At 35.2% G+C, this 24,645-nt stretch overlaps 4 protein-coding genes across 5 annotated transcripts in view; all 4 read left to right on the forward strand.

The window, feature by feature from the left end:
* Positions 1-911: 911 nt before the first annotated feature.
* The window catches only part of LOC108213505 (uncharacterized), a 56,114-nt gene continuing 32,380 nt past the window's right edge, over positions 912-24,645 (forward strand). Inside the window, exons 1-3 of one of the 2 annotated variants that reach the window (XM_064090244.1) lie at positions 912-1,071; positions 1,266-1,850; positions 1,984-2,894. In XM_064090244.1, the coding sequence (XP_063946314.1) occupies positions 1,275-1,850; positions 1,984-2,894 (1,487 nt within the window). In that variant the 5' untranslated portion in view covers positions 912-1,071; positions 1,266-1,274. Of the gene's footprint in view, positions 1,072-1,265; positions 1,851-1,983; positions 3,062-24,645 lie in introns of those variants that run through there. The other variant, XM_017385304.2, reaches the window with a different exon arrangement.
* LOC108212933 (ankyrin repeat-containing protein At2g01680-like) lies at positions 9,654-12,500 on the forward strand. Its single transcript, XM_017384645.2, has 3 exons — positions 9,654-9,802; positions 10,453-11,021; positions 11,488-12,500. Exons 2-3 carry the CDS (start codon positions 10,500-10,502, stop codon positions 12,355-12,357), a joined length of 1,392 nt encoding a protein of 463 aa, XP_017240134.1. The 5' UTR covers positions 9,654-9,802; positions 10,453-10,499; the 3' UTR covers positions 12,358-12,500.
* LOC135151729 (uncharacterized) lies at positions 14,369-16,360 on the forward strand. Its single transcript, XM_064090895.1, has 3 exons — positions 14,369-15,046; positions 15,156-15,213; positions 15,342-16,360. The coding sequence occupies exons 1-3, from the start codon at positions 14,477-14,479 to the stop codon at positions 16,238-16,240; spliced, it is 1,527 nt and encodes a 508-aa protein (XP_063946965.1). The 5' UTR covers positions 14,369-14,476; the 3' UTR covers positions 16,241-16,360.
* LOC135151730 (ankyrin repeat-containing protein BDA1-like) lies at positions 19,512-21,774 on the forward strand. The gene is made up of 3 exons (XM_064090896.1): positions 19,512-19,642; positions 19,889-20,463; positions 20,802-21,774. Exons 2-3 carry the CDS (start codon positions 19,894-19,896, stop codon positions 21,696-21,698), a joined length of 1,467 nt encoding a protein of 488 aa, XP_063946966.1. The 5' UTR covers positions 19,512-19,642; positions 19,889-19,893; the 3' UTR covers positions 21,699-21,774.

Raw genomic sequence — 24,645 nt, forward strand, 5'->3', positions numbered from 1 at the left:
AAAAGCCGTGATCAGCCTGATCAGTTATATATACGACTTAATGAATATATTCTAGGGTTAGCTTCCTTTAATATGTAGAAGGCAACAGGCAAGTACAAGGCCATTAGTAAAATCATATATTTTTATTCCTATGACTTTTTACCAATTAACGTGTTCATATTATAAAAATGTGTGCATACCTAACCCTCGTTGACCGTGTTCTTCGATCATCACTCACATCCATTGCAATTCATGACGTTGAAGAGATATAGTTTTATGCGCTTTCTCCGTCTCATTTTAATTGTATATATACATTATTTTTTAACAGGATTTTTAAAATTCTCTTAAAATATAATTTCATAATATGTTTCAAAATATTTTGTTTTCAGTGTTTTGATCTTTAAACTTTTATATAAAAAATATTTTAAAAAAACATTATAGAATTATATTTTATAAGAGTCTCGAAATACGTGTGAGGGAGGAAGTAATTTAAAGAAAACCCTTTGTAGCTGAGACTCTCTGAATCAATCAGGCTTCACTATTAATTATTAATCAGATAAAGGGTGCAAATATTTTCATAATTAATGACAAAATTGTGATTATCATTATTTTTCAATTTTATGAAGTTGTGAATCGCAGCAACATCGGATATGACTATAAACAGATTCTATAGTAATTTTACTGAATAATAGAATTTTGAAGAACTAATATGTCAAAAACCTAACAAGGGATATCATAGCCGAAGGTTAGGAAGATGGAGCCTGGGATGCTTATTGTGATTTTATGTTAATTTTAAACCCTATACATGCAATGAGGCCTTGTATTCCTGGGGCTCTGCAAATCTCCCCACACCCAGCAGTTCTCATGATTAAATAATCGAATTTAGCAGCTTGTTGCAATATTAAATATTCCTACCTAACAATTGTTGTCCGTATTCCCCATCTCTGACATTCACTGGAGTCATCATTGAAAACATATTACAACCTAAATACATTCTTAAACCCTATAAATATGGTGTCAAGAGAATGATAGGAAGGCATCAGAAATCTACTCTTCGATCTTAATCGGATACAGTAGTCTCTACACCAACAGGTAGCAATTTGGTCCCAATCAAATTCAAATTTAAGTTTCCTATTTTTGTATATTTATTGCTAATTATGTTTGAGATTTGTTAGCCTGAAACCTAAACTGCTCTCTCTTTCTTGAATAACTGTTGCATGGAAATTAAAACAAGTGATCAGTATGTAAGGCACTACTCACAGTTACGTATTTTTATTATCATGCAGATATAAAGCATGGATATTAAGGTTATGGAAAAGAAGCTGTATGATGCATGCTTCGAAGGAGACGTGGAGATGTTGAAGGAGTTGATGAGAGAAGATGGACTCACTCTTGCTCAACTTTCAATTTCTTCTTGCTTTAACCAAACACCCCTGCACTTAGCTTCCATGTTAGGTCACTTTGAATTGGCTAAGTTTCTTCTTTCTTATAAGCCTAAGCCTGACTTTTCAAGACGTCTTGATTCACAACATCGTTCTCCTCTTCACGTGGCATCGGCTAATGGATATGCGAATATTGTCAAATTGTTGTTAGAGTACGATCAGGAGATGTGCGGAGTTCATGATGAGGATGGAAGGACTCCTCTCCATTTGGCTGTGATGAATGGTCAACATGAGTCTGTTATCGAGTTGATGAAAGTCAACTCAGAGTCGTTTGATGAAGAAGAGACAGTGCTTCACTTGTGTGTTACTTATAATCGTTTGGATCTTCTTATTCGTTTATTAAAGTTGAATGATTACGATCTGTCAAGCATCAAAGATGGAAATGATGACACTGTTTTACACACTGCAGCAGCTTTGAAACGGGTGCAGGTAAATTTCACTCTAATGTATTCTTCGGAAGAATTTCTTTGATCTAATATATTTAATTTTTTTGCTAAACAAGCGTGACTTATACACCATTAATCTAATCATACTCCTTATAAATGCATTAATGCTTACTCAGATGATTAAATATCTGGTCAAGAATAAAGTGGATGTGAATGCCGTGAATAAAAATGGTCTCACAGCTTTGGACATAGTAGAGAAGATGCCGAAAGATCTGAAAACCTTTGAAATTAAGGAGCTTCTTATCTCAGCTAATCCTTCTATGGTTGATGAGGGCGTTGTACCAACCACGAAGACTACCACAGCAGCTGATGATAACATACGAGGAGGAGGAGGAGGAGGAGGAGGAGGAGCTGATGACGACAGCATAATCAATGTGGTGAAGGGGTGGTGGATTAAGATGAAAAAGTTTACCATCCATCAAAATAAAGCTGCAATAAAGGACGAGTACGTAATATTAGCAGCAACTGTAATAGCTGCCATGGCTTACCAAGCAGCTATTAGCCCTCCTGGTGGAGTCGCTTCAGCGGATGCCACAGAAGCTTCAGCTCCTGACCCTTATTTTCAATATTTTAGTCTTTACCCTGGAGATTCCCTTCTAGCCTACATGTACTCCTCACTGAGCAATGTGTTTTGGACCGCGAACACCATCTCTTTTATGGCTGCTCTAAGTGTCATCTTTCTCTACGTAAGTGGCGCAACCCTGAAACAGAAGCTCTTCATTTGGCTCATAAGGGCTGCCATGTGGATAACTCTCACAGCAATGACTGTGGCCTATGTGTGTGCAGTTTGGGCCACCACGCCAACGTACGATTCAAATGACAAAACACTTCGTGCTGTCCTTATCGGACTAGGTATTTGGATGGGATTGATTTTCCTATCAATTTTAGCTGTTATTTATCGTGCAATTCGCTATGTTGTGCGAATAATTAAAAGGAAAAATAAAGCGAGGTGGGAGAGATATACAAGAAGAGACCATGCCTCCATCATGCCCCAAAATACCCCTGTCGACACTTTCACTTCTCCAGCCTAGCTGCAGTCCTTTTGTTTTCCTTTACTATGTAACATATTTATATGAACTGCATTTTCTAAGAATTTCTTTTATGTAAAAACTCGCAATCCCTCATGTAATGCTCGCATTGTTAACTATAAATGCATAATAAAGTTGTGTGTGATACAAGCAAATGTTTTGAGTTTGTGCTATTTTCTAGTAGAAATTGAAGTTCCAATTGAGATCATTAATAAACTTTTTTACTTCGTTTTTAAGATTAACAATGCAAAACACGAACACCAAGTTGGAAATATACAGTTGAATTTCTGGAGACGACTTTGATTGTACAATATGGTTGGTGCATCTTTTATTCGAACTTATCAAGACGACTTGGAGATTTAACAATGGCAGAAAGATTCCTCATCATCGAGTTGCAAATATTCCTCACTTAAAACCTGCAGGGACAAGGTTCGTGTAGTACTTATGCCATCATTGTATCGTACTAATATGAATTTTAATAACTTTGTTGAAGCGGGTGCGTTTTCATGAGACCCATATGCAGCTCCGCCACCAGCCGGTTCCCCGGTGAAAGATGGCGTTGCAGCTCCAGAGAGGCATTGGGTACAGTAGCACCGCAATCAAGAGGTGGTAAATGTTGGGGATTTTGGGGATGCTGTTGGGATATCCTCTGTTGTTTCTCTCCCTCAGTTTGAGGCTGCCATCAGATGCTTTCTCTCCATTTCTCTCCCTCTTCCCGTTTCTCCCCCTCTTTCCTCCATGTCCTCCCTCCTCTATAAGTGTGTTCTATGTATCGATAGGTGTGTGTTCACAATAGTTGCTACTATTAAAGCGCAATATGGATAAAGCGGCTAAGTTTGATCCCAAAAAAAATTGGTAGAAATTACTTATTTTCGACCGTTTACAATAGAATATTTCGACCATCTACCAAACGGTCGAAAAAAGACTAGTCGAATATATGTACTCGGTCGAAAATAAATTATTTTCGACTGCGTAACTTTGACTTTTTATCTGCTGTTATATTCGACCGGTATGTATTATATGAGACCGTTGCATATAGTGTTGTAAAAAGCGGGAATCGGATTAATCGGTGAGCTTACGGAACAAGGATTAATTGGAGATTAATTGAATTGATCGGGTATTAATCGGAATAATCGAAAATTTAATCAGTTCGTCGAGTTACGGAACATGAATTAATCATGAATAATCACCTTATTTTAGAATAGAGGCTACACATAGTCAAAAATAAGCCTCAAGAAAATTTGACTTAAAAAAAATTCCGACCGGTTCCTCCGACCGAAAATTAGTTTTTTTCCGATTGTCGTTAAATTCGATGGAATTTGGTCGCCAGTATGAATTTTAGCTTAGCATTTTCGACCACTTTTATAGTCTATCAATTTCGGTAGAAATTACTTGCAGTCAAAAATGACAGTTGAAAATAGTTCCTTTCTTTATAGTGGCATCAAACACAATCTAACGCAGAGGAGATTTGGCCATCTCTCTTTCGCTCTTCATGAAAAAATGGAGGTCCATACTCAATTACATATAAATAGTTTCTTTTTTTTTTTTTTTTTTTTTGACAGAACATATAAATAGTTTCTTTGATTTGCATACAAAAGACATAAGGTATTTTTGAGTGTCAAGTAGGATTTAATTTCGAATCCCGACAAGAAATTACTAAATTACTTATACTTTTAAGCTTGATACTCATTATAATCTTTCGGTAATTTGCTAGTGATATTACACACACACATATTCCCTCGACTACACCTTACTTCTTGATCTTTGATATATTTAAGAAATGACCAGAAAGGATTTTAAAATTTGATAGAAAATTGACGATCACCGGGTCTCCAGCCATCGTCACGGTAAAACACTTAATTCAAAATATAAGTTAGAAGAAATCAATCTAAGACTCTCAGATTGAGTGAGAGTCTCGGAGATACTTTAAAACAAGAAAAGTTGCATTCATATTAATATAATCATTTTAGAACATCTCCTCTCTTCAAACACGTTATAATTATTTTGAAATTAGAGTAATTTACACTTTGCACCCCCATAAGTTTAAGCGTTTTTTTGCTTTGGTCTCAAATAAAATTTTTATCAATATGCACCTTAATGTTAAAAAAACGCTTCGATATGCACCCTTTTAACCATATTCCGTCAAGTTGACTATTAAAATTAACTGTCCGCTTCTACTTGTGCCCATGCAATTGGGTACATCCCATCATCTCACTCACTCTCCTCTCTCTTTTTCATCCACCTACAGCTGTTAATTTTAACAGTCAACTTGACGGAATTTGGTCAAAGCGGTGCATATGGAAGCATTTTTTTAACATTAGGATGCGTATTAACAAGAAATTTTATTTGACACCAAATCGAAAAAGCGTTTAAACTTATGGGGTGCAAGGTGTGAAGAAGCTGTACAATGCATGTTTGGAGGGAGACGTGGAGATGTTGAAGGAGTTGATGAGAGAAGACAACAGCATCATTAATCCGGTAAAGGTATATTGATGGTATTAGATCAAAAAGTATAGCATATATCCTTTAAGATAAAGCTGCAACAAGAGACGAGTACGGACTATGAGCAGCAACTGTAATAGCTGCCATGCCTTACCAAGCAGCTACGAGCCCTCCTGGTGGAGTCGCTTCAGCGGATGCCATTGAAGCTTCAGCTCCTGACCCTTATATTTTTAATCTTTACCCCGGAGATTCAATTCTAGCCTACTTTTACCCCTCACAGAGTGATGTGTTTTGGACAGCGAACACCATCTCTTTTATGGCTGCTCTAAGTGTCATCTTTCTGTACGTAAGTGGCGTGACTCTGAAACAGAAGCTCTTTATGTGTCTGCAGTTTGGGCCACCACCCCATCTCAATATTTCAATGAGACAACACATCATGCTGTCGTTATCGGACTGGTTATTTGGATGGGATTGATTTTCCTATCGATTTTTGCTGTTATTTATCGTGCAATTCGATATGTTGTGAGAAAAATTATAAAGAAAAATGATGCGAGGAAGAAAAGATATACAAGCAGAGAGCCTGCCTCCATCACACCACAAAATACTCATGTCGTATCTTTCAATTCTCCAGCCTAGCTGCTGCAGTCCTTTTCTTTTCCTTTACTATGTATCATAGTTATGTACAAACTCACGATCCATGCAATGCTCGCATTGTTAACTATAAATGATTAATAAAGTTGTGTTTAATACAAGAAAATGTTTTTGTTAAGTGATCAATTCTCCTAAAACCTCAAGATATTCGGAGAAGGGTTCATATTGTATTCTAACATTCCCCTTCCCCTCACCCGTGTTAGGAGTAGGGTTTATCAGGATCATATTGTATTCTAACATTCCTCCTCACTCGTGTTAGGAGGAGGGTTTAGCAGGATCATAGCGTATTCTAACATTCCTCCTCACTCGTGTTAAGAGGAGGGCTTATGTGCAGGATCCTATTATATTCTAACAATTTTGAGGTATTATTATTTTCTTGTAGAGATTGGAGTTCCAATTGAGATCAACAAAAACTTGGCTATTTAGGTTACTTGTTGGAGGAGGGCTTACCTAAATTGGGATTGGTTGAAGAAAATGTGTATAATTATTTTTTTTTACAATTTAGGAAAAGAATCTAACCCACATGTTTTGAAAGAAATGCTCATTCCACTTCTTGATCATCATGTTTCTTTACAATCTTCATCATAAAAAAATTATACTCACTCATATTTAGTCACTGTTTTCTCATATATTAATTCTATTTTTACCATTAAACCTTTTTATGATTTTTCATTCCATTCTACCCTCATTCCATTTTATCCAAGTGAACGGAACCTTGGTGTTTAAGATTAACAATGCAAAACACGATCACCAAGTTGGACATATGGAGACGACTTCAATTTTTCAATATGGTTGGTGCATCTTTTGTTCAAACTTGTCTAAGACGACTTGGAGAGTTAACAATATATATAAGAAGATTCCCTATATATACCAGCGAGTTGCACATATTCCTCAATTAGAAATCATTGGGTCAACATCAACGAACCCTATATATATTCAGCTACTACTTCAACTCCATATCCACATTCATATCATATCTTGAATCTTTGAATTTATTGAAATAATTGTACGTATACTGATATACTAGCCATGGACAATGATCAAAGCCTGCAGGCACAAGGTTTGTGTTGGTATGCTATTGTGATTTGAGTACTTATATGGTCATTGTATCATACTAATATGAATAATATTAATTTTTCTGTAACAGGTGCGTTTTCAGACCCATATGCAGCTCCGCCACCAGCCGGTTACCCGACGAAAGATGGTGCTGCAGGTCCAGAGGCATCGGGTCAAGTAGCAACTGAATCAAGAGGTGGTAAATGTTGGGGATGTTGTGGATGTTGTTGGGATATCTTCTGTTGTTTCTGCAATTCATGTTCTTCTTCTGAAGAATAATTCATATAATTTCTTCTATGTACAAACTCACAGTCCATGTAATGCTCGCATTGTTAGCTGTATATGCTCAATAAAGTTGTGTGTGATACAAGCAAATCTGCAAATGTTTTGATTTTTCTACTATTTCCCGGTAGAGATTGAAATTCCAAAGAGTAAATGATGGAATCAGATGATATTCCTTGGTCTCAAAATAATGCTGTTTTAATTTGACTCGGTCAGATTAACCAAATTTTGACCAATAATTAAACATAATATATATTTAAGATAATTCTAAAATATTATATCATTAAAAAAAATATTTGATTTTTTAAATATATTTTTATTTTTTAAAATTTATAAAAAAATAATTTTATTATTTAGAAACAAAAATTAGTCAATTTGACCCTTGAAAAATGAGAAGCGACTATTATTTCGAGAACTGAGAGTGTAAATGCAACTTTGTTCCGATCTACAATGTATACGACTTTGATTGTTCATTTGTTCTATACGGTTGGGGCATCTTTTATTCGAAACTTATCGAGAATACCTCGAGAGTAGACAATAGAAGAAAGATTCCTCACCAACAAGTTGGACATATTTTTTAGGTCAGAACAGATGGTTAACATCAATCCCCCTTGTACATAGAGATGATCGTGGTGCGGTTGGTGCAGTTTTTCTTCATAATCGCAAACCAAACCGCATACGCGCGTTGGTTGAAAACTCAAACCGCAACAGCATCGCGCTAGGATAAAAACCGCGTAAACCGCACCACAAAAATGCGGTGTGGTGCGGTGCGGTTTGTGGATTTGTGTATGTTTAAGAATAAATATTTTTAATTGAAGTTAGTCATAAAATTTACATAAGCCGCACTATACTATACTTTACTGAACCTCCTTACGAAATATAAAATAACTAAAATCTTTTCTTGTAATGAATTTATATGATATTTATTATCTCAGAACTACAACAACTATTAAAATGTAAATATAATAATAAGTATGAGTACTAAAAGACATATTATAATAATATAATCATTCCATACAAATTTGGTATAATAGTAGTGCGAGATTGATAAATAATAATTAACTTTTATTTAACGAGATTTAAAATATATAATATAATTTAACATAATATAATTTTATTTGACATAATTATAAATAATATATATGTATATAATATAATTTTATTTGACAATCACTAATATATTTATATATATTATAATATCGTGGTGCGTTGCGGTTTGAACCGCACTAGTAATATGTCAAACTGCAACCCACACCGCACCGCGCGGTTTGTGAAAAAATCAAACCGCAATCGCACCACAAAAATTAAAAACCGTGTTTTGTGGTGCGGTGCGGGAGGTTTATGCGGTATATATATATTCAACTGCAACTCCAACTCTATGCGCACATTCGTTTCTAGTATTTAAAATTTCTCGATTCGATCAAAATATTTGTGGATATACTAGACATGGACACTGATCAAAATTTCAAAACCAGCATGCGCAAGGTACAGACCCATATATTAGAAACTAGTAATAATAATGTCCGGTGTACAGGCGCTCGAAATAATAATACAAATAAGATAATTCTGAAATCACTTGTTAAACCTGAATATGTATGAAGGATCATCTTATTTCATATTATTAAATTTACAATTTACAATAAACTGTATGTCAAAGCGTACTTCATTCCATAATAATAGTAATCCTAACTGTAGTTTGATTTTTCATTGACTTATTCGCCTTGAGCAGAGGTTGGAAGGTTCTGGATACTAAAATCTTATAGTAGGGCTATCACATCACATTAATCCTAAGAAAATTTAGAGGCTGTTTGGGCAAATTTGAAAATATGATTTCTTGCTTAAAGTAAGGAAGTGAATTAAAAGTGAGAAGTAAATAAGTTAATAAAGTGTTTGGAAAAAAAACAGAAATTCTGAGAAACAAGTTAACATTCTCAACTTATTAAAGATGCTTCTGGTTCTTTATACAAAAAGATCAAGAAAAGTAGAAGGCAGAAGCAGCTTCTGCTTTTTAGAACCAAACCAGCCCTTAATATTGGATATTACACACTAGAACGCTCATACGAAATAAGATAATTCAAGAAATCTTCATTTTAGAGTATTTAATTAGCTTAATAATTAAACTAAATATAACAAATTGATATAATTTATATACCTACACAGTATTATTAGATTATTAAAAAATATTCTACCTAATCCTACCTAATATGCTTCATATATGCTAAATGATCTGGATGGAGTTGACATTCAAGGTACATATGCACAAGAGACAAAACGAAAAATATATAAATATACGAACCTAAAACATCTTGTCTGTATTCGACAAAGAAAATGTAAGTTGACATTGTGAAAGGAGAACTGTAGCTAGACTCTTTAGTACAAGCCTTATATGCTGCCAAGATTTTGGGAGGGAGGCATCAGAAATTTAGCTTCTTACAAGCTCCACTCCGGTCGTCTCTAAGCTAACAGCAGGCTGCAGGTATGAGTCCTGAAATTTGTGATTTTATTTTGGCAGTTTTAAAACAATTCATGTTGCAAAAAGTTTTCAAAAAACATGGTGCAATCATTTACCTGAACTGTTTCAACATGAAAATTAACCTTTTTCAATATAAATTGCAACCTTTTGAAAAAGAGTTTGTGAAAATGAGTGTTTTTAAAATTCCTTTTTTGAAGTTCTTATATTTGGATCATAGGCGCCTATATCCACGCAGATATATGCTTCTGTTCAGTATTCCATATAAGTTTTTCTTGGTATGTCTTTGCTTGGGGTGAATGAATTTGGAAGGAATAGAATGAAATTTTGAACTATATTATGAGCAAATGTTTATAAATTTCATTCCTTCCTACATTCCATTCCTTACGCCCTATACTAGAGATCTTGTCCCCAATCTAAGAAGGAATGCTCCATTCGTTCTTATACTCGTTTTCTTCTAAATTTCATCATAACAATTTGCACTCACTCAATATTTTTTCAAACTTTCCTCCTACCTCTACTATTTTCATTTATTTTTAGTCATTTCATTCCATCCTCCCCAACCAAACACAACATTAATATTTAATGCATCTTTTGATATAGTACAATGATGTATTAGAGATCAATTAATTCAATTGTATACCTCTCTTATGTAGATAGCTAGTATGACTACTGAGGTGATGGAGAAGAAGCTGTACGATGCATGTTAGATGTAGATGCGTTGGAGGCACTGATACAAGGAGATAAATTTATTCTTGCTCGAGTTTCCTTGTCTTCTACCTTTAACCAAACACCCTTGCATCTAGCTTCTATGTTAGGTCACGTTGAATTTGTTAAGTCTCTCCTTTCTTATAAGCCTGACGTTACAAAAAATCTAGATCTGCAAGGTCGTTGTGCCCTTCATTTGGCATCTGCGAACGGATATCCGGATATCGTTAAGCTCCTGATAGAGTATGATGAGAACATGTGCCGACTTTGTGACGAGGATGGAAGGACCCCTCTTCATTTGGCAGTGTTTAAAGGCCAAGATGAGTGTGTTAGTGAGTTGCTAAAAGTGAACTCTGAGTCTGATCAGGAAAGGACCATGTTGCACTTGTGTATCAAGTATAATCGTTTGAATGTTCTTATTTCTATTCTAGAACCGAATGATCAGGACTTGTCAAACATCAAACAAGACGATGGGAATACTTTGTTACACTCTGCAACAGTTTTGGGACGAATGCAGGTAATATTAATGATTGGCATGTTCTTGATATTTGATACCTCTCTGTCCCAATCATTTCTTTACACTTTTCTTTTTTGGGTGTCTCATCTAATTATTTACATTTTAAAACTTATCAAAAATAGTTAATGGGTTCCACCATTTCTCCACTTTTCTTCCTTTTTCACACTACTTTTACCCCCATTAACTTTTTTTATACATCAAAAATCAATGGTCCCACCACTTCACCCACTTTTCTTTCTCTTTTCCACTACTTTATACAAATTTCTTAACTTTTGTACTCAACCCATTGGATAATAAAATGGGAGAGACGGAGGGAGTACAACAGATCTGTTAAAGTACCTAGTCAAGTGTAGAAGTACTGAAGTGAATGTGAATTATGTGAATGAAAATGGTCTTCTATTGGCATGTTTTATATTTGATACAGTAGATCTGTTGAACTAACACCAGTTTCCAAAATTGAACTCAGATAATAAAATACCTAGTCAAGTGTAGAAGTGAAGTGGACGTGAATTCTGTGAATGAAAATGGTCTCACCGCTTTGGACATGATAGAGCAGATGCCCAAAGATGTGAAAAGCAAGGACATCAGGGAGTTTCTTATCTCAGCTGGTGCTTTGAGGGCTCAAGAAAATCAAGCAGAAACCGTGGCTAGCCGCCTGAATCCTGCAGTAGACAGAGTAGTTTACAGTAACAGGGAAACCTCCAGGCATAGTCAGCTAGGAATGATATTCAAGGCGTTCAAAAGGTCTAGCGCCTTTCATGAAAAAGTGAAAGAGAAAGACGATTCCTTACTTGTAGGAGCATCTGTTATTGCTGCTATGGCTTACGCAGCAGCTCTCAGCCCTCCCGGTGGTGTTGCTGCAATTGATGCCGCTCCTTTATCAGATGGTACCGACGACCCTTGGTCAGTATTTTATTACCTTCCACCAGGAGGTTCGGTTCTAGCCTACTTCTGGCCAGGTTTGAGTAATGTCTTTTGGATAGCTAACACACTCTCGTTCATCAGTGCTCTGACTGTGATATTTCTCTATGTAAACGGTTCAATGAGAAGGAAGATTGTAGTTTTTGCTACACGGATGGCCATGTGGATAACACTCACCACGATGACTACCGCCTATGTTTGTGCACTGGTAGCCACCAGCCCAGCATATAATTCAAAGAACATAAGCAAATCGTACAAGCATAACAAAACAATTCTGGCACTTGTAGTCATACTGTGTATTTGGAACGCAATGATTTTTGTGATCTTGTTTAAAGCTTTTCGTGCTTCCTACCACTTGTTGTCGAGGACAATTATAAGAGCCACTTTCACAACCCAAAGTAATCATATTGTGTGATAAATCTTTTCTATAGCGTTTTCAAGTCTCTTTTTATGTTCATACCCTATATTGCAGTTCTTTGTTTTGCCTTGCCCTAGCTTCTGTAATTGGCCACACTGGTATCTTGATGTATCTTAATAATATTGCAATGTAGCAAGCTATTATTAATTCATGAATGTCTGTGCTATGTTTTATATATTCATACGAAAGTTTATGCGGAGGTAATAGTATCAATTGCAATTATCATAAATTTAATGTGTTAAGAATATAGACCAGATCAGTAAATTTTAATACAACTTGCAGATATAAACCGTATGAACAAGCCTGCAAGCAGGTTGATTAAACAAAATAGGTACTATAATTCATCAAAGTCATCCAATACTTTGAAATAATCCCATAATATCTTTTCCTGCACAAACTGTGAATTGCTGCTACTCTTAATTTGAATTTGAAAACCCTGTCAAATTTAAAAACCCTGTCGAAATTAACTTGAAAATAGTTAATTTCGACCGTTACCGGTCCAAAATAAATTTCAACCAAATTTGATCGAAATTATAAATTCGACCGAAATTCAAAAATTCAAAAATTTCAAAAAAAAAAAATTTAAAATTTGGCGCCCAAAAATATTCAATCGACCAAAATTAGTTGAATTTATAAGTTCGACCCGGACCCGTCGAATTTATGGTCGAATCAGTTAGATATTTTTTGGGCGGGAACTTCCCCACCTCTATTTTGCCCTCAAAATTTCCGACCAACAAAAAAAGGTCGATTTTATTTTTATTTTTGACCAACTAAATTCGATGGGGAATATTCTTAACGTTGAAAATAACTATTTTCGACCGTAACGGAGGTGGTCGAATATAAGCTAGTCGAATTTCAAAATTTCAAAAAAATGGACAAATTTAAATTTGGCACCCAAAAATATTCAATCGACCGAAATTGGTTGAATTTCTAAGTTCGAGCAGGAACAGTCGATTTTATAAATTCGACCGTTTATGGTCGAAATTTTTTGGGTGGAACCCCCCACCCCCATATTTTGCCCTCAATATTTTCAACCAAAAACAAAAGTTGAATATAAACTAGTCGAATTTAAAAATTCGTAAACTAATTTGAACTAGCTTAACCCTACCTCCTTTAATTTGTATATAGTGATCAATTATACCCTAAATGGCCTGCAAAAACATTGATGATTACAAAATGACCTAATATAAAAGGACATGCCAACATGCATAAAATTTGTAGAGTCCTGACCAAGATATATCAAATTTTTTACTCTTAACTTATAAATTTGGCATATATCATATATTTAACAGATCAGTAGGATAAAAAATGGCTGACATTAAAATTTTCAAATCACAGACAAAAGCAAACGATCTCTTCACAAGTAGAAAAGACTATGAGAGATGATACTTGGTAATTTCTCCCAATGAAAGTGATAGTATATCTTGTTTCTTGCTCTTTCATCAAACAAAGCGAATCATTTAAAAAAACAGAACTACAAGTCGATCAATTGATGGAAAAAATTAATTAAAGACTCTGAAAGTGAGCATCTCAGAGGAGCATGCTGAGAAAACGAAATGGAGCATTAATTTTAATATCATCATTTTATATATATGTTAACACAGATAACATCATCGAATCTTTATAATTTGATCATATGTTTCTCTTCTCAATATAAGTATTACATTATTTCAACTCATTCCCTGCAGATAGTGGATGTAATGAAAATTCTAAAAACTAAATTTTAGAATTCACTTGAATTCTCCGGACCAATCAATTAGAAATGGTTGTCCTTGGCGACCCCGTTGATGATCGACCACAAGTCAGTAGTTCTCATGAGGCGTGCAAGACTGTGGCAATGTTAAAGTCCAGCTTTCATTGAAGTTTACGAGGATACTATACTGGCTAGCTTGAAATAATAGGCAACTCCGCGTAGCCGGCCTGGAATCCCAGTTACTCATAACATTTTACATTGGCATCCAGTAGAGTCAGACACTAAAAAAACATATTTTTCTTTCTTAAACCAATCAAGATCACATAAACAAGAGTCTGATAGAAATGCATTAGAAATTTACCTTCCACAGATAAGCCAATCCCAATTACTGATCATAACATCTTACATTAACAGATATAAAGTATGACTATTGAGGTAACAGAAAAGAAGCTGTACCATGCATGTTTGGAGGGAGACGTGGAGATGTTGAAGGCGTTGATGAGAGAAGATGGCCTCACTCTTGCTCGAGTCTCAGTATCTTCTTGTTATAACCAAACACCCTTGCATTTAGCTTCCATGTTAGGTCACTTTGAATTAGCAAAGTCTCTTCTTTCTTACAAGCCTGACTTTGCAAGCCGGTTAGATTCACAAGAACGTTCTCCTCTTCATTTGGCATCTGCCAATGGATATACGAATATCGTTAAACTGTTGTTAAAGTATGATCAAGAAATGTGCCGAGTTCATGATGAGGATGGACGGACTCCTCTTCACTTGGCTGTTAGGAATGGTCGATATGAGTCTGTTATTGAGTTGATGAAAGTTAACTATGAGTCGTTGGATGAAGAAGAGACGGTATTTCACTTGTGTGTTAGGTATAATCGTTCATATCTTCTTACTCGATTATTAGCAATGAATGACCAGGATTTATCTAACATCAGAGATGCGAATGGAAACACTATTTTACATACTGCAGCGGCTTTAAAAAGGAAGCAGGTAAAATATATACATGCATTAATACAAAAGTTCCCTTACTTTGAAAGTAATTTGTCTATCATTGGCGGCCGATTAAAGTGCCTAATCTATACTTTTTATGCCTACTCAGATAATAAAACACCTTGTCAAGAGAAGATATAAGGAAAATGCTTCGTTCACAAAATTGGGTACAAAACCTTCACAAAGTAACCTGTGTTAAATTTTGATTAGAATGAGCCCCTGTATTCACATAAACTTGGTCTCACACTTCAATTGTCATGTCATTTTGTACTCAATTTTGTGCATGTGAATGCAGTTAATAAACTTGGTCTCACAGCTTTGGACATAGTAAAGCAGATGCCCAAAGATTCGAATACCATGGAAATTAAGGAGCTTCTTATCTCAGGTAACCCTTCCACGGTTAATGAGGTTGTAGCAGCCCCGAAGACTGGGACAGTAGTTGATGATAAGATAGGAAGAGCAGCAGCTGCTGACTACAGCATAATCAAAATGGTAAAGATGTGGTGGAATAATATGAAAACGTTTACCATGCTTCAAGAGAAATCTGCAACAAGAGACGAGCACGTACTGCTAGCAGCCACTGTAATAGCTGCCATGTCTTACCAAGCAGCTATTAACCCTCCTGGCGGAGTCGCTGGACTTGATGCCACAGAATTTTCAGCTCCTGACCCTTTAAAACAAACTTTTTATCTTCAACCTGGAAATTCAATTCTAGCCTACTTCTACTCATCACTGAGTAATACGTTTTGGACATCGAACACGATCTCCTTCATGGCTGCTCTAAGTGTCATATTTCTCTACGTAAGTGGTGCAACCCTGAAACGTAAGCTCTTTATTTGGCTTATACGAGGAGCCATGTGGATAACTCTCACCGCAATGAGTGTGGCCTATTTCTGTGCAGTTCTAGCCACCACCCCATCTTTCTATTCCACTGACTACACTTTTAATGCTATCTTTTATGGCCTGTGTACTTGGATAGGTTTGATTGTGCTATCCAGTTTTGCTGTTACTTATCGTGCCATTCGCTATGTATTGAGGCGAATCAAAAAGGGAAGTGATGCCAGGAAGAAGAGCTGTGTGTTGAGGCGAATCAAAAAGAAAAGTGATGCCAGGAAGAAGATATATACAAGAGAAGACCTGCCCCCCATCACAAACCAGAAAACACATATCGTCTCTTTCAACTTTCAAACCTAGCTAGTTGCAGGCCTTTGTTTTTCCTTGCTATGTATCATATGTACAAACTCGCAATCCATATGTACTAAATAAATTCTATGGTGATACTGTAATATATATGTAGAGGTTGAAGTTCGAAATATTCAGTAGAAATGCATGGAGACGACTTTGTTTGTTCAATATGCATGGTTGGTGCATCTTTTATTCGAAACTTTTGGAGGCAACTTGTAGAGTAAACTGTATAAAAGAAAGATTCCTCCCAGCGAGTTATGAAAACCTAAGGCCATAAGGGAAACTTAATCAAGAGGTGGTAAATGTAGGGGATGTTTCTGCAATTTATGGTCTTCTCTAGCTTCTGAAGAATAACACAAGCATGTATATATATATGGTCTTTCCGCAGACAATAGTATAATATATTAATATGTCTATCAGTCCTTGATCTGCTATATTTCTTTGCAATTTTTTACTCTCTTGTTACGTTCCTTAAGAAAACTAGTAATGTTGCGCCTGTTTGGTTAGGAGAAGCCGAAACTGCTTCTTACTTCTGCTTTTTTTTACCCTTTGTGTAAATAAGTAGAAGCACTTTTTAAGAAGTTGAGAATACCAGCGCTTAGCTAGTATTCTCAACTTCTCCATATACAACTAGTTAGAGCACGTCTTCCTTCTCCATCACTTGCAAACTCCAGGAGTTGTGAAAAAGACCTTGCAAAGCTAGTATCCTAGGAGTTTCAGCGGATGCCATAGAAGCTATTAGCCCTCCTGGTGGATTCGCTTCAGCGGATGCATGCCATAGAAGCTTCAGCTCCTGACCCTTATATTTTTAATCTTTGACATATTTTTCAGTTTAGAATATATGGTCGACATCAACCTCCCGTATCATATTCAGCTGCAACTTCAACTCTATATGCACATTCGTTTCTCGTATATAAAATTTTTGAATTTATCAAAGTACCTGTGCATGTACTAGACATGGACAATGATCAAAACCAGCAGACATAAGGTCTGTGCTAGTAAGTTTGTAAAATTGAATTGTTCGAGCATTTTATGAACTAATATGAATTATATTAACTTTTTGTGGACTTCCTATCTTTTAGCCTCCTAGGGCAGAACCACATCCAAAACTGAAAACTCTTTCTTTGTCCTTGTTTCAGGGTGGACGGAATAAGTTATTGGATATTCTATTATTATTATATATTTAATTGTTAATTGTCCAAGTATTGTAGAAGTATTTATATGTAAACCACTCGTACCGAACCTAAAACCATCGTATGATAATTTTATTTCACAAGTTAAACTAATCTACTGCTTAGTAGTAGTATTACATCACTTCATGACATTTGTAGTCGCGTCAGTCTCAATATTTAAAAATGGATCTGACCTTGAATTCTTGCATGTGGCCAGGAAAAGCTTGTACTCCGTCTCATTTAATTCTATACACTTTCCTTTTTTGAATGTCCCACTCAATTCTATACATTTCAAAACTTTTCCAAAATAGTCAAGTTTTATAATATAAAAACTCCACCCACCCATTACTTTCAACTACTTTTCCAAATCTATCAATTATATATTGATGGGTCCCACTACTTTACCCACTTTTTTTTCTCTTTCTTCCTACTTTATATTACTTTATACACTTTTCTTAGTCTCCGTGCCCAATCCATATGTATACAATTCCGAGTGACGGAGGGAGTATAAGTTAAACTATTTAGTCGATGACTATATGGTAAATCACTACATGACTTTTGGAGTGACATCAGCTTAATTTTTAAAAACATAAAAGTATATCTTGATAGTTCTTGCTAAACTATTTTTTTTTGTTAAAATTCAAAATTCTTGATAATTAAAGCACATAATATTTAGATTAAAATCGAATATAACACAAAATTGCTAAAAGATAACTGTATTTAAACTCATGTTTCTGAACGGAGCAATTTAAAATAAACAAAAAATCCTACCTAATAAGCTAAATCAGCATGATTGAGTTGACATTCAAGGGTGCATTACTACCTAAAACGTCTTTCTCTGTATTCGACAAATTAGTAAAATTTAAGATTGTGAAGGTGAACAGTAAACACTCTTCGGTACAAACCTTATAAATACACCCCTCCGGTCGTCTCTAAGCTAACCATAAGTTGACCTCGAGAACATGGTGCAGTCAAACTGCGAACTCTTTAGCCGAGACCCTTATAAAAATGATCATGTATGATAAATTTTTTGCATTTTCTATCGAAACATATGGATGTTATATATCTTTTAGGATAATCCGTGTTAATTGTTTATCGTGAAAGGTGATCTGTTGCAATTTAATCATAATATCATATTTGATGTCAGTCCTGCGAATCATCCAAAATGTGATATAAATTCTTCTTAAAAAAAATTAGTGAAATTCATAACAAAGCACACCAAGCACATAACATAATAAAAAACACCATCCAAGAAAAGGACACGACCTATCCGATCTTGATTTTATTAAAAATATAGTAAATTTGAGAAAAGAGGGAATTAAAGAAGGGAAAAATGGAGACTGGAACTCTAATTTTGAGAGTCTACTCTCAGAACTGCTGCCATACAAATGACTTAGGTTTCGATTATATCGAAATCTTGATAGCTTGAGGTAAGTACTCCCTCCGTCACATGATAATGTCATGGGGCATTGTAATGTTTCTGTAAATATAGTGTAATATATATTATATTTTAAAATTTTTAATGGATAAAGTTTAATATTTAAAATTTTATTCAGGAAAATAATCTAAGAAAAAATTTATAAAATTATATTTCAAAGAAGCATTAAAAATACGTATCGAACAGTGAAAATACACATAAAAATAAATGATACATAAGAAGTAGTTCTTATCAAATATTTGTTGCTCTCAAGAGTGATTGTTGGTAATATTTATTTTAATATATTGTTTTTGCTAAACTGTTTTTTATTGTTAAAATCAAAACTTCTTGATAACTAAAGCTTATTAATATTTTTTTCGTCAAAAAAACCACATAATATTTAATTAAATTGTTTATAACAAAAAATTGCTAAAAGACAATTGTTTTTTTTTTTGAGTAAAAAAGACAATTGTTTTAAACTCATGTTTTTGAACGGAGCGAATTTGCTCCTTGTAAATAAATAATCCTACCTAATAAGCTAGGTCATCGGGATCGCGCGAGTTGACATTGAAGGGCACATGCAGAAGGGAAAAACGAAATATATATATAAACTTTCTTACCTAAACCTTCTTTGTCTGTATTCGACAAATCTGTATTCGACAAAGTAAATTTTAATTTGACATTGTGGAAGGTGAACCTTAAACTTTTTCATTATAAATATATGCTGCCAAGATCTGATGGGAGGCATAAAAAATTTAGCTCCATACAATTAATCTTTCCACATATATACCCCTCTGGTCTTCTCTTATAAGCCAACAGCAGGTATGAGTCCCGAAATCTGTAAATTTGTTTTGAACTTTTTTCAAAATATATGTATTGTAAATGTTTTTTTAAAAATATGGTCCAATTTTAATTGTAATTGTTGCAGGTAAACAACTACTTCCAATCTCAGTTACAATCTTTTAGAAAAAATTTAAAAATTTAGATATTAAGTTTGTAAATGTTTTGATATAGTACAGTGATAGATTAGAAATTAAGCTTACTGAATTGTAAACTTCTCTTTTGTAGATAGTATGAATACTGAGGTTATGGAGAAGAAGCTGTATGATGCATGTTATGAAGGAGATGTAGAAGCATTGGAGGCACTGATACAAGGAGATAAATTTACTCTTGCTCGAGTTTCGCTGTCTTCTACCTTTAACCAAACACCCTTGCATCTAGCTTCTATGTTAGGTCACGTTGAATTTGTTAAGTCTCTCCTTTCGTATAAGCCTGACGTTACAAAAAATCTAGATCTGCAAGGTCGTTGTGCCCTTCATTTGGCATCTGCCAATGGATATCCGGATATTGTTAAATTGTTGATAGAATATGATGAGAACATGTGTCGACTTTGTGACGAGGATGGAAGGACCCCTCTTCATTTGGCAGTGTTTATTAAAGGCCAAGATGAGTGTGTTAGTGAGTTGCTAAAAGTGAACTCCGAGTCTGATCAGGAAAGGACCGTGTTGCACCTGTGTATCAAGTACAATCGTTTGAATGTTCTCGTTTCTATTTTAGAATCGAATGATCAGGACTTTTCAAGCATCAAACAGGATGATGGGAATACTTTGATACACTCTGCAACAGTTTTGGGAAGATTGCAGGTAATATTAATTATTGGCATGTTTTTGATATTTGATACTCCCTCTGTCCCATTCATTTTTATACATTTTCCTTTTTGGACGTCCCACTGTATACGTTCTCAAAATAGTAAAGTTTTGTAAAGTAAAACGTTAACAACATCAACTACTTTCTTCCACTGCACTCATCACTTTATACATTAAATATTAGTTGATCCCATCATTTACCCCTTTTCTTATATTTCTCAACTAAATTACACTTTTTCTTGATCTCCGTTCCCGACCTCATATGTATACTACATGGGACAAAGGGAGTACAATGGATCTGTTAAACTAACATCAGTTCCCAAAATTGAACTCAGATAATAAAATACCTAGTCAAGTGTAGAAGTGAAGTGGACGTGAATTCTGTAAATGAAAATGGTCTCACCGCCTTGGACATGGTAGAGCAGATGCCCAAAGATGTGAAAAGCAAGGACATTAGGGAGTTTCTTATCTCAGCTGGTGCTTTGAGGGCTCAAGAAATTGAAGCAGCAACTGCGACTAGCCTCCTGAATCCTGCAATAGCTTACAGTAACAGGGAAACCTCCCGTTATAGCAAGCTGGTAAAGGGATTGGAGGTGTTGAAAAGGTCTAGCCTCTTTCAGAAAACAGTAACAGAGAAAGACGATACCTTACTGATAGGAGCATCTGTCATAGCTGCTATGGCTTACACGGCAGCTATTAGCCCTCCCGGTGGTGTTGCTGCATTGGATGCCGTTCCTAATACAGAAGATAACCCTTGGTTTCATTTATATTACCTTCCACCAGGAGGTTCGCTTCTAGCCTACTTCTGGCCAGGTTTGAGTAATTCATTTTGGATATTTAACACAATCTCGTTCCTCGGTGCTCTAACTGTGATACTTCTGTATGTAAGCGGTGCAATGAAAACGAGGATTGTAGTCTTTGCTACACAGATCATAATGCAGCTAACACTCACCGCAATGACTGCTGCCTATCTTTGTGCAGTGGTAGCCACCAGCCCAACATATGGTTCGAAAGACTTAAGCAAATCGTACAAGCATAACAAAATAACTCTGGTAGTTTCCATTGTACTGGTTGCATGGAACCTAATAATTTTGGTGACCATACGTAAAGCTGTTCGTGCTTCCTTGCACTACGTGAAAACGACAATTAAAGAGAACGAAGCTGCGAGCAACAAGATCTATACAATTGAAGACACTGCCACTTCCACAACCCCAAGTAATCATATCGTGTGATAATTGTAGTGTTTTATGTTGCAGTTCTTTGTTTTGCATTGCCCTAGCTTCTGTAATTTGTCACACTGGTATCTTGATAATATTGTAATGTTTGCAAGCTATATTAATTCATGTAATGTGCAATTATCAAATATTTAATAATTTCAATAAATCTTGCAGATATAAACCGTATGAACTCGCCTGCAAGCAGGCTGATTAAACAAACAAGGTACTATAAGTCGCTTATATTTCTTCTTCATCAAAGTCATCCAATACTTTGAAGAAATCCCATTATATCTTTTCCCGCACAAACTGGCACTTGCTGCTGCTCTTAGAGGGGTGTATTCGATTGAGACTTGAAAGTATTTTTTTTCATTCATGAAATCCGAGGGTATTCGATTAGGATTGTTTGAAATTCTTTAAAATCTTGAGGTATTCAATTGGGATTTTAAATTATGCTATAAAATCTGATGGTATTCAATTGGGATTTTAAATTATACTTTAAAATCTGATGGTATTCAATTGAGATTGTTTAAAATCTATTAAAATCTGATAGTATTCAAATGCTGATGGATTTTTTTGGATTTAATAAAATGATGGATTTTGTGGCATTCTTCAGTGTATTTTAAGTTTTTTGAAATCCCACCAAAATCAATGGGACTTAAATCCCATCAACTCTGCGACATTTTATCAAGAATCCGCACAAAATCAAAATCACATACAATCCATTAAAATCCATGGACTAAAAACAATCCGTTAAAATCTCAATCGAATACACGTCCGTTAGTTTAAAACATTCGCAGAAAAAAAAAGTTTCCATGCTTTTCACACTAATTCCTCCAGAATACTATAAAGTTTTTATATATTTTATATAATTTAAAAAATAATAAGAAGTAGTACCCATTAAACTACCCAAGTGGCCTGTGAAAACATTTTTTTTTTTTACAAATATGACTTATAGCCTTACAAGTGAATATCTGTTCTAATAAATTCTCGGGTGAGCCATAGTCGAACCCATGACCTGGGATTAGAAACATATATAAGGATCCGCAGAGTCCAATCCGGACTGAAATCAGTTTTCTATTCTAATTTACATATTCTGCGCAATTCATATGTTTAACAGATCTCTTCACAAGTAGAAATGTTTATGGCACTACAAAAAACAGGGCAAAACCGACCGAAAGGCTGGTCGGTTTTCGTCCTTAAACCCGACCAATCTTTCATAACCGACCAGGTTACAACCGACCACCCATTTCGGTCGGTTTTAGTGGTAAAACCGACCATTTTCCTTCTAAACCGACCGTTTTTTGCGATCGGTTTTGTCCTGTTTTTTTTAGTGTGGGATGATACTGGTTTCTCACAATGAAAGTGATAGTATATATCTTGATTCTTGCTCTTTCATAAAACTAGGGGGATAAAAAAAAAATTAAAAACTCTGAAACTAATTTTAATATATTCATTTTTACATGTGCTAACATATAATGATACCATCATCAATTCTTTATAATTTAATCACGTCTTTCACTATAAGAAAACAGGTCAAAACCGACCGCACAAAACCGACCGTCGCATCTAAAACCGCGAAGGCGGTGGTGAAGCCGGTGATGAAGACAATGGTGGATCATCAGATCTTTCTTTATCTAACTAGTTCCTATTTTCCAATTCCCGAACTTTGTTTACGTTGGAAACTTTGATACTTTGATACTTTGGAATGTCCGATTATGTTGGACTTAATGTAGTTTGGAATGTTTGGAATGAATGTATATTATTGCTTAATTATTTAGAATAGCTTTGTGTTTGTGTTTGTATTGCTAAATTTAGAGTAGTTGATGTTTGGTTGTTGGTATTAGTATTTGATGTTGGTTATAGATGTTTGGAATGTTGGTTGTTGGTACAGGATTGGAAAGTGAAATTGCAAAAGAATCTGCAATTTTTTTCAAAAATAGCCAGAAAATCAACCGATTGTACACATAACCGACTGTATTTTACCATATCTTTGTCATAAAACCAACCGCATTCATATAAAACCGACCGTACAGACTTTAACAAATTCCAGAAAACCGACCGTCTTCATATAAAACTGACCGCATTCTTTAAAAGACAGTCGGTTATGTGCCGGTCGGTTATATGGATCAGGAAAACCTTCTGGTTTAAAACCGACCGTGTCATAACCGACCACACATAACCGACCGTGTGAGAAGGTTTGACCGCAGTCGGTTTTATATCTGGTCAACAACGAAAAAGAGCGTAAAACCGACCAACTGCGGTGGTCGGTTTTATCTTTCGGTTCTGACGTGGCGTGACACCTGTTGCCACGTGGTGACAGGTGGCATCAAGTGGGACCATTTTTCTGAGAATACAACAGCACATAACCGACCACCAGGACGGTCGGTTTTAAGTGATAAACACGACCAATTGACGTAACCGACCAGAGTTTAACCAACCACTCTTATCGGTCGGTTTTAGCCTTATAACCGACCGTTTTCCTTCATAACCGACCGGTTTGGGCGGTCGGTTTTGTCCTGTTTTCTTGTAGTGTTTAAAATTCCGCTCGGTACTAATAATGCTATTTCTCTTTTCAATTTTGTTTCACTTAGTATTACATTATTTCAACTCATTCCCAGCAGATATAAGTGGATGTAATGAAAATTCTGAGTACTAAATTTTAGAAGTCACTAGAATTCTCCGGACGAATTAGAAAGGGTTGTCCAAAGCGATCCCGTTAAACGATCGACGATAAGACAGTAGCTAGCTGCAGCAGGCCTCATTGAAGTTTACGAGGATATATACTATAGTGGCTAGCTGCAGAATAATGTGTGATTTTGTCTGATGATTAGTGAGAAAAATTAGTAACAAAGAATAATCAAATTGAAGTATATTTATTTTTGTAATTTAAAGTTTTTTATGACATAATATCTTTATTTTATATTAAAATTCTAAACCATGCCAATTTTTTTATATAATAATT

The sequence above is a fragment of the Daucus carota genome, chromosome 3 (assembly GCF_001625215.2).
Source record: "Daucus carota subsp. sativus chromosome 3, DH1 v3.0, whole genome shotgun sequence".
Taxonomy (NCBI): domain Eukaryota; kingdom Viridiplantae; phylum Streptophyta; class Magnoliopsida; order Apiales; family Apiaceae; genus Daucus; species Daucus carota.